Here is an 11654-nt window from a genome sequence, read left to right as displayed (position 1 = left end):
AAAATCTTGTTTTGAAAAGAGGGTTAATGTTTAGACTTTCTTCTGATTTTTAGAATTGTAAAAGGTTGATTTCCCAGAGTCTAACAGGCGGCTGACGAGCGGCTGCTGAGCTCTGTCAAAAAAACAATATCTAAGAAAATTTATTTAACCAAAAAATATCCCTAACAATCAAATAAATCGTTTATTTTTGGATGATACATCCCTGTAAAAACTTGGAAATTAATGTAATTTCAGAGTAAAAGTCACTTACCTAGGCTAGCTAGATTTATGTAAGTTTTAAAGAATTACTTAAAGTCAAAGAAACTTTTCCACCTAAATTTTTCATCAAGTTTGCTCTTGTCTTTTCAAATGGTTAATATTTAATTAGAGGGCGCATTTGTCTCTCTCTCCATTCAAGGACATGGGCGAAGATTGCAAAATTAATTAATTTTGTTGATTCTATTATTTAAGTAGTAAGGTTTTATGTTTATCCATTAAGATCTTGCTAACTGGTGCACCGGTTCAATTTATCAGTTGGGCAATAGATGCTTTTTTTAAATCTTTAATTGAAAGAAATTGCTCTTAGCGCTATTTTTAATACTAGCGGCTACGCCCCTAGAGGCCTCTAGGGGCACTAGAGGAGGGGTAGTCGAATTTGATAACCCAATTTCTTATTATAGATTTTAAAAGAAAAAAATTATAAAAGGGTGTTGGTACCCTCCCCCAAAATAACCTTCCCGGGACCTATGAGAAGCTACCCTGGTAAGGAGAATCCGATCGGTTCAGCGGTTAACGAGATAAATTGATACAGACAAACAGACAGACAAACACACATCCTGTTACTTTATTATAAGGATATCTTAGTTCTATTACAATTTGTCTCTATTCCTTTCTTTTTTGCAAATATATTTTTGTAAGTTTTAAAATTTTAAGTTTAAATATTTTTGTATTTGGCTACTCTTATTTGTTGAATTTGATATTTTATAATTTTAAATCTTTAATAAATCAAATTATTTAGTAAGATTTTAAAAATAAATTATCAAAATTTGATAAAACCATTTTCTTTTAAATGTATTATTTTGTTATTACCTTTTTAAGCTATTAAATACTTTTCCTACACTTCATATGTAAGGTCAAAAAGCCCTCTAAAAGGGATGTCTACAAAATGCTTGTCAGGCATACATTTTAGCCGAATAAGAATGCTAAAGATAACTAATGCCTATTTATGATGGACTGTTCTAATATGACATAATTTGGAATTTTAAGCCAAATGTTTTTAAATTTAGTGCCTATAGAAAATGGACTATTCTAATATGACGTCATTTTTATAGGCACTATATGGTTCTTCTAGCTAGCCAAGAATTTTTTCCTGTAACAAAATATAAATGTAAGTTTCAAAATATGCATACCATCTCATGACAACTAATCTTGTTTGTAATTAGGTTTGTGCAGCATTTACAAATGCCTCAGTATTCCGACTAAAGAAAACATGGGAGCGTGTTGGAAAAACGGTAATAGTTATTTATCTCATCGTATTATAAACAGCTTTCTGCGAATGTAAAATTACGCATTGTACAATTATTATCCACAGGATATTAATCGGTTTCGAAACGATACTGGAAATTCAGTTTCAGAATTCTAAATCGATATCAAAAGGACAAAGCTTTTCTGCACTTCTACCTGGCCCTTATAGTAAATTTTGACATTTGCTCTTTTTTCTTCCTAAAACAATGAAATTCAATAACATGGTTAGTGTCCCATCCTTGAAACCAAGCATCCTAATTATTAATATGGATGTGATTATTATTGCCCAATGTCCCATCTTTGAAGATTTCAGAATCATATCTAGGACATCTGTTTGTCTATTACAAATTTTAATAGACTCCTAGAGCAATTAGCAAAAGAAGAAGAATCTGTTATATTTCGTTATGAGTATGTACTCATAAAACGTATGAGCTGCAGTATACCTCAAATCTGACACCAATATCAAATTATTATTTTTAGTCAAAGGGAACAATTGATCGTCTGCATAATATTGCATCTAGTGATGGCAGGCATAGGAACCTAAGAGATGCACTGCACAGGTACAGAGAGATAGATACATAAAAATATCGGGATAAGAATAAATGGATAGACAGATAGATAGATGAAAAGATCGAAAGATAGATAGATTTATGGAAATACAGGTTGATACATGGAAAGAATGATATATAGATAGAAAAATACAAAGATATATGGAAATATAGATAAATAGATGGAAAGAGATATATACGGATAAATAGATATTCAATAGTTAGATGGAAAGATTGACAGATAGATTAAAAGAAAGATTGACATATCGGTAGATGGAAAAATAGATATTATTAGATAGGTAAATGGAAAAAAGCTAAATCGATGAAAAGATAGAAACATACAAAGAAACAAACAGACAAACACAAACATACAGACACACATACAGAGGAATACAGAACTATAACAGATACAAACAGAAGGCTTTAATCCAGATATACATACGGACAGACTCACATAAAAAGACGCAGACAAACATATTGATATTAAGGTGTGACCCACCGTGTATACCGTATCTTGGTATCTACCTATCAGACCTCACATTTATTGACGAGGGAACGCCAAACTTTACAGAAAATGGTCTCCTCAACTTTGCAAAGATGAGAATGGTAAGACAATTTCCAGTATCGCTTCAAAGGTGATTACTCTCCGGTGGATTAGAACCAGTTCTCAGCCATACGGAAAAATTATGTCTAGCATCTTATTATATCGTTTTCTACGAATGTAAAAATATACAATTATAAGATTAAAACTAGTTTTTTTTATCCCCGAGATGCCGAAGGCACGGCATAATAAAACTGGTTTTAATCTTATAATTGTACATTTTATATTCGTGGAAAGCTGTTTATAATACGATGCGAGAAATAACTAAACATATGTATTAGCAAAGTGGAAATTAAGAAAACAGATATCGATTTACGCCCAAAGCTTTCCCCAGATATTTTAAAAGACAAAATTTGTAAAAAAAAAAAATGAAAAAAGCTTAATTCGTTGTCTATTTATTTTCATCAAATTCATAGGTTTTCATAATAGAAATTATTTAACAGAAAGGTTTCGTGAATTTTTCCTATTAAATTTTTAAATGCGAGAAAACAGATAAAAGCTTTTTACAATAAATGGGTAAAGATTTTTAAACTAAAAGCGTAAGCATAAAAATAAAGTAATTCATAATATATATGATAATTGATATTGTGTACATTTTTTCTTCATTTATTAAATGGTGCTTAAACTTTGTTAATTTTTAGATCGCACATGTAATAAGAGAAGTGCGAAATTTCCAGCAGACCCCATACAAGATAGATCCAATTCCAAAGGCAGCAAACTATTTGTTGGACCCCAATTTAAGGTATATAGAATTGACAAAAATAAGTTTAAAACGAATATTAAATAAAGGTATGTATTATATATCTTCTAGCAAACCATAGATTCTAATCTGGTTAAATATTTAAAATCCATCAATTAACAAGGAATATGTAGATTTTGAAAGGCTTGCATTCTTCATTTATTAATCTAATTATTACAAAAAATGTTATAAAACTAGGCATAAACTATCATTGAATTAATTTTGAGTCAAAGACACCGTCAATATCTTTGACTAAATGTATTCTATTATAAATACTTAGGTTGACCGATGATGAGCTGTACCAGAGATCCCTTGGTATAGAGCCGCGGGCAGTCAGCAGGCTCTCAGTTAGCTATACAAGCTCCTCTCCCCTCACTAATCAACTTAAAGTTCATCTAGCACAATAAACTTCATAATTTATGTTTTAATTCAAAATCTAATATACTTAAAATAATAAGGAGCAAATATAAATTCACAATTCTCATATCAATAAGCAAAGAGGTTAACTATTTCTTACATCTTCAAACAATTCTGTTAAAATTTAAATGCTAAAGAATGGAATTTGCAACTTAGATAAGATATTATTTATTGTACCTGATTTTTTAAATAAAAATATTTTGAGTTCTATTAAAAAATCTTTATATTTTATTCAATTGATAAATATCTGTGTTACCTATTTTTCAAATATTTGATATGCAATGATAGGGCGTGTGAAAAATTTAAATCACATGGCTTGTGTTAATTGTAGAAAAATGCTACGCATAATGTTAGAACCGCTATTAGCTTTGTTTTTGTAACTACTTTACATCTTAGATATACGATGGAAATTCATATTAGAAAAACATTTGGAATTATAGAGTAGCTTTGCTACTAATAATTGATTCAGTCAGTGTCACTCATTAAGATTAACTTTATATATTGAGCAGAGTGATGATTTTTTTTGAAAACTAGAACTTATTTGCTTTCTAAGATAACACTTAAATTATATCATATTACTAGGTATTAAAATTAAATAGTAAAATATTTGTGTAAACTGTATATTGTATATTTCTTTAAAAACTTGAGCTCATAGTGGCTGCAGAAGTATGCCTAGCATTTTTATACTATCTTTACAAACCTAAGTATTTTTAAACACCGCCCCTTTAAATTAAATGCAATTAGAATAAACATATTCAGACAAAGCAATTAAATCAAGAAAAAATTTTTTTAAATCAATCATGTAAGATAATTTTTTGATTTATGTTATTACTTTTATTGGATAATTTGTACAGGGTGTTCCACGTAATCTTTTTTCTCTTATCAATAAACTTAACAGGATTTTGAACCTATATGACTTATTTAATATTTACAGAGCTTAAGGGATAGATTGGCTTTTGCAAAAATCGAAGACACTCTGTAAATTTTTTTTTATTTCTTAATTTTTGCATTCAAATTTGTCAGAAACTATAACTTAAATGTAATAGTAAATTTTAAAATATTTAAATTTATTTTGTAACCAATGTAATCTATTTTTTGTAAATGTAATATTGTTGTTGTATAAATGTGCCAAATTATGTATAAAACTAAAAAAGGTAGTTCAGACAAATATTTTTTTAAGGACTGTGTCTATAAAATAATTTTCATAGTTGCAATAACTTTATGTTTCTTTTGTAGATTAGAAAAAAACATTAAATATTTGGTAAAAATTAAGTCAAATTTGAGTATGGATTTTTCAAGTAAGTCCAAGGATAAAGATTAAAAAAAATCATGTATTTATTTGTTTGAAATATTTTAAAGACGAATACATGTCATACTCGAATTTACCTAATTTAATTGATTGGTAGATATTTCAAAAATGTAACAAAAAATTAGGGACAGGTTATAATTTGTGTTATATAAATTTAATGTTTCTTAGTTTAAATTGTACAGTCCTAAATGAAAGACTAGGGGAATAATTCGCGCTTATAGTTTTATATATCACAAGGTAGAGAGTTCAGGCTAGCAATAAGTCAGTACACGAAAAAGTTTTAATTATTTCAGATTTTGAAGTAAATACAAATATTTTTTCTTACAAAACGCAAATTTGTTCAAATTTGTTTTTTAATTTTTTGGCCAAAATGACACACTGTTAGACTTACTCGTGTACTTTCTTGTTGGGTTGCCTGTGCAAGTGCTCTGGTAAAAACTGTGTAAACTCTGTTGCCTCTGCCTCAACTTAATGTGTCTTAGATGTTTTTATTTTTAAAAGTTGCACTTATTGGCTAAAATAATCTTTAAGTTATTTTAAAAGTCTTATTATTTAAAAATTTATATTCTTTTTTTTTTAATTAATGCCTAAAAAGTGTCGATATTGCCTTTTTTCAGCTGCAAAATTTTTATAATTAAAAGGAAAATATTTTCAGCATTAATTTTAAGTGCAATTTATTAAAAACAAGTTCAATATAAAACTGTGAAATGTACAGGATGATTTTTAAACTACATGTTTTTTTTTAATTAACTACAAGAAATATCATAAAGAATATGTTCTTCTTCTTTATGTATTTTTATTTGTATCGTTACTGGTAATCACTTAAAAATCAGAAGATTAAGTTTATCAATTACCCTGTACAAAATATAAAATGTCAAGAAAATACAATCTTTATAAATATTATATATTTAATAGTAAATTTTATCTCTTCTTGTGCCTCATAGCTTTATTGTTAATCAATTTACTCATATATACAGGAGAAGTTTCATATTTGATTTTCTGATTTTATAAAACAGCCAGTAAAGTTTTTTTTCTTTAGTGTAATACATAAGTCATCTTTTATTAATATTTTATTAAACTTTAAAAATTAGTGATTGGGCTTAATATTCTACAAAAGTCAAAACAAAATCACACACTGTTTTTGTAGTCATTTATTCCTTAGATTGTTTTGATATTCGAGATTTTAAAAAAATCATTTGAATTCTTTTGAAACTTGAAGACTCATTTTTTAAATTCACCCTTTATAAAAGAAAATTTTTTATTCAAATCAAGAATACAAAATAACAATTTTTTTTCTATTTTAATCTTTATCAAGTCCTAAGATTTATTAATAGTATGCAATTAAAAAGTCCTTAATAGATTTTAGGACAATTATATATAAGAATTTTATGATCTTTATTAAGTATGAAAAAAATCTATTTGTTGTTTAAACTATATATTGTTCGTGACACTAATATAAACAAATTGGGAAAATGAAACCATTTAACTTTTCTTAACATATAGCATGGTTACTGTTGTTGTCTGTTTTTTTATAAAATGCAAATAAAGATCCAAACCGTTAAATTGCATTCACAGAATATTGGGGATTTTACCGTTTTCTTTCTTTTGGTAACCTAGACTCTCTGTTTATGAGAGGGGGTAATTGGTTTTATTATTTCAAATATAAAAAATAACGCAACCTCTTATCCAAATAATTGTTGTCTCACTGTGCCTATATTTAATACTCATTTTAAACCCTTTTATAGAGGGGTAAAACTTTGATTTTATAAATTTATTTCAGTTCAAGTCGAAAATTCGAAGATGGTATTTTCTTTCGGTAAAACGGCTGGTTAAACAGTCTACGTTCGTACATCAAAACCGGTAATTATTAGCTAGGAACAGCTTCTGAAGTTCTAAAAAATACTATCTTCCGTATTTCATATCAAACTATTTGTTCTACACTTTTAAGCTTTACCCCTTTAAAAAAAGTAAATAAATTATGAAAATGTTATTATGTTACATTATGTATATATTTATCAAATATAGTATTTTCAACGTTAAATTTTATATTTCTAAAAGTTAGTGTGAAAAAAAGAACGATAAAATCCAGAAAAGCAAAGTTCAAAAATTTAAATATTCGACAGAAGTCGAAAAAATTGTTTGTGCAGAATTTCTTAACTTTCAAGACATTTAAAATAAACGGGACTTAACTTTTACATGCAATTTTTAAATCATTTGCATACAACTACTAAAATATATTATACTAGCGGTTACGCCCCTAGAGGCCTCTAGTGGCACTTTAAATGTTTTTTTTTATATAATTAAAATATGGTTATTTTGTGTTTAACGTTTATTTTTCGTTGAACTCTCTTTCTAAAATCGAGAAATTTAAAAAAAAAATTTATTTCTCTAGGTAGGGTGGTGGTACCCTCCCCCAAAATAGTTAAAAACCTTCCCGGGACATATGAGAATCTACCCTGTTAAAGGGAGTGTGAACGTAATAATTTCTCATCTGATTATCAAATCTTAACATTTTCTAAGCACATTTCACTACACTGATCAACCAAAAACGTCCTATTAACAAAAATATGCAGGAATAATGCCTTGATTTTATGGTATTTTGGGAGGGAAAAAGGAAAAAACAGGGAAAATCTGAACGTGTTTGTTTCTTAAAATGTTTGTAGGGATATTTAACTTGTCATATATAGTTGAAACAATTTACTTACTGTTAAGGATTTATTTTATGATATAAAATTTCCAATTAGTTTTTTTATAACATAGTAATTAGGTAATAAAGACCTATTTTAAATTCGTAGTATTGACATAAAAATACCTCACTGTCTACAAAGGGTTGAATCTCACAGGTTATTTAAGATAATAATATCCTTTTTTATTGTGTTGGACAATAAATAACCCACTTTGGAGGATTAGTTTACACTTTTATCAGACTGCTTATAAAGAAATATTGCGTCTTTATTATTTACAAATTTGTAATTAAAGGTGGGCGAGAGATGGGCCATCTAAAGTTAATAGGATACTAATAAAAAACCTGTTTCTAAATATGTTATTGTATTTGGTTTTCAATAAAAAACATTGCTTATTTTATCAATTTCTAAGTAACTATACATTTGTTTAAAGCAAGGATTATGTTAAAAGTCAGCTTCACCGTTAGGAAAAGTCAAGAACTATGTGAAAACGTTTAATTTGAGCTATAATGGGAGAAAATAGCAATTTAATGCACATTTTATATAATACGGAAAATTTCTTCCTTTCCCTGTACCTTATAAAAATCGTCGGAAAAAGCCGTTTTTTAAGCAAACAAAAGCGCGTTTTGCTCTATCTGTGAGATATTATGAATGAGATAATGTTAAGATTTGACATTAAGATGAGAAAAATTTACGTTCACAGTCCCTTTAAGGAGAACCCGATCGGTTCAGCGGTTAGCGAGATCCTTCGGTACAAACAAACATACAAACACAGAAACACACAAACATCCTGTTACTTTATTATAAGTATGTAGTAGCTGTGATCCTAAAGGGCTAATAGGATAGATAGAAATACATTTTTTGTTTTTGGTTCTTTATATCCTGCTAACCTAGGTACCGATTGAGTTCTCTATTTACAAAGGTCTATGCAGTTTTAGGCTATTTTCTTCTGTCCCAAACCTTTATCGTAAAGATTACACCTATATGTTAGAGATGTATATAGAATACCTGTACTAGGAGAGAAAAAAGTTAAGTATAAAGTTCCTTTTGTTAAAAAAAAAGTAAAAGGTGTGTTATAGAGTAGTTGTGCTCCTAAAATTGTAAATGCATTTATGCCAACATATTTTTTGTTTATATAACAAACACACAATAACATTTATGAGTGTTGGTGTTTGGGTAGGTAGTGTTCCTTCATCATAGGAAATTACACAATATGGTGCACAGCACATATCGAAAGCTTTAAATTCAAAGAACATAATTATTAATTATTCGTTTATTTTATATGCGTGATAACTGATATTTTAGATTCTTTAGCATGTTTTTTCATGGTGTTTTCATTCGTTATCTCGATTTTTAAAAAAGAAGGCGAAAAGGCTCTCCTTACCCTAACTTAACATATAATAAGCAGCCAAAAAATTTTTAATTAAAATGTTTGTAGGTCATTTTCACTAAAGATAAATAGATTTAAAATATTTAAATTTATTTTGTAACCAATGTAATCTATTTTTTGTAAATGTAATATTGTTGTTGTATAAATGTGCCAAATTATGTATAAAACTAAAAAAGGTAGTTCAGACAAATATTTTTTTAAGGACTGTGTCTATAAAATAATTTTCATAGTTGCAATAACTTTATGTTTCTTTTGTAGATTAGAAAAAAACATTAAATATTTGGTAAAAATTAAGTCAAATTTGAGTATGGATTTTTCAAGTAAGTCCAAGGATAAAGATTAAAAAAAATCATGTATTTATTTGTTTGAAATATTTTAAAGACGAATACATGTCATACTCGAATTTACCTAATTTAATTGATTGGTAGATATTTCAAAAATGTAACAAAAAATTAGGGACAGGTTATAATTTGTGTTATATAAATTTAATGTTTCTTAGTTTAAATTGTACAGTCCTAAATGAAAGACTAGGGGAATAATTCGCGCTTATAGTTTTATATATCACAAGGTAGAGAGTTCAGGCTAGCAATAAGTCAGTACACGAAAAAGTTTTAATTATTTCAGATTTTGAAGTAAATACAAATATTTTTTCTTACAAAACGCAAATTTGTTCAAATTTGTTTTTTAATTTTTTGGCCAAAATGACACACTGTTAGACTTACTCGTGTACTTTCTTGTTGGGTTGCCTGTGCAAGTGCTCTGGTAAAAACTGTGTAAACTCTGTTGCCTCTGCCTCAACTTAATGTGTCTTAGATGTTTTTATTTTTAAAAGTTGCACTTATTGGCTAAAATAATCTTTAAGTTATTTTAAAAGTCTTATTATTTAAAAATTTATATTCTTTTTTTTTTAATTAATGCCTAAAAAGTGTCGATATTGCCTTTTTTCAGCTGCAAAATTTTTATAATTAAAAGGAAAATATTTTCAGCATTAATTTTAAGTGCAATTTATTAAAAACAAGTTCAATATAAAACTGTGAAATGTACAGGATGATTTTTAAACTACATGTTTTTTTTTAATTAACTACAAGAAATATCATAAAGAATATGTTCTTCTTCTTTATGTATTTTTATTTGTATCGTTACTGGTAATCACTTAAAAATCAGAAGATTAAGTTTATCAATTACCCTGTACAAAATATAAAATGTCAAGAAAATACAATCTTTATAAATATTATATATTTAATAGTAAATTTTATCTCTTCTTGTGCCTCATAGCTTTATTGTTAATCAATTTACTCATATATACAGGAGAAGTTTCATATTTGATTTTCTGATTTTATAAAACAGCCAGTAAAGTTTTTTTTCTTTAGTGTAATACATAAGTCATCTTTTATTAATATTTTATTAAACTTTAAAAATTAGTGATTGGGCTTAATATTCTACAAAAGTCAAAACAAAATCACACACTGTTTTTGTAGTCATTTATTCCTTAGATTGTTTTGATATTCGAGATTTTAAAAAAATCATTTGAATTCTTTTGAAACTTGAAGACTCATTTTTTAAATTCACCCTTTATAAAAGAAAATTTTTTATTCAAATCAAGAATACAAAATAACAATTTTTTTTCTATTTTAATCTTTATCAAGTCCTAAGATTTATTAATAGTATGCAATTAAAAAGTCCTTAATAGATTTTAGGACAATTATATATAAGAATTTTATGATCTTTATTAAGTATGAAAAAAATCTATTTGTTGTTTAAACTATATATTGTTCGTGACACTAATATAAACAAATTGGGAAAATGAAACCATTTAACTTTTCTTAACATATAGCATGGTTACTGTTGTTGTCTGTTTTTTTATAAAATGCAAATAAAGATCCAAACCGTTAAATTGCATTCACAGAATATTGGGGATTTTACCGTTTTCTTTCTTTTGGTAACCTAGACACTCTGTTTATGAGAGGGGGTAATTGGTTTTATTATTTCAAATATAAAAAATAACGCAACCTCTTATCCAAATAATTGTTGTCTCACTGTGCCTATATTTAATACTCATTTTAAACCCTTTTATAGAGGGGTAAAACTTTGATTTAATAAATTTATTTCAGTTCAAGTCGAAAATTCGAAGATGGTATTTTCTATCGACTAAACGGCTGGTCAAACAGTCTACGTTCGTACATCAAAACCGGTAATTATTAGCTAGGAATAGCTTCTGAAGTTCTAAAAATACTATCTTCCGTATTTCTTATCAAACGATTTGTTCTACATTTTAAGCCTTGCCCCTTTATAAAAAGTAAATAAATTATGAAAATGTTATTATGTTACATTATGTATATATTTATCAAATATAGTATTTTCAACGTTAAATTTTATATTTCTAAAAGTTAGTGTGAAAAAAAAGAACGATAACATCCAGAAAAGCAAAGTTCAAAAATTTGAATATTTGACAGAACACCCCTG

General features: G+C 27.3%; 1 protein-coding gene across 2 annotated transcripts in view; it reads left to right on the top strand.

Moving 5' to 3' along the window:
* The window catches only part of LOC145310460 (ras-specific guanine nucleotide-releasing factor 1-like), a 34459-nt gene extending 27380 nt beyond the window's left edge, over positions 1-7079 (top strand). For both annotated transcript variants that reach the window (XM_080150421.1, XM_080150415.1), the window contains 5 exons: positions 1422-1490; positions 1984-2063; positions 2540-2657; positions 3294-3394; positions 3672-7079. In XM_080150421.1, the coding sequence (XP_080006547.1) occupies positions 1422-1490; positions 1984-2063; positions 2540-2657; positions 3294-3394; positions 3672-3798 (495 nt within the window). In that variant the 3' untranslated portion in view covers positions 3799-7079. The remainder of the gene's footprint in view (positions 1-1421; positions 1491-1983; positions 2064-2539; positions 2658-3293; positions 3395-3671) is intronic.
* Positions 7080-11654: the final 4575 nt, after the last annotated feature.

The sequence above is a fragment of the Acartia tonsa genome, chromosome 2, assembly GCF_053477335.1.
Source record: "Acartia tonsa isolate MP-2025a chromosome 2, ASM5347733v1, whole genome shotgun sequence".
Classification (NCBI taxonomy): domain Eukaryota; kingdom Metazoa; phylum Arthropoda; class Copepoda; order Calanoida; family Acartiidae; genus Acartia; species Acartia tonsa.
This window is presented reverse-complemented; position numbering and strand designations above follow the sequence as displayed.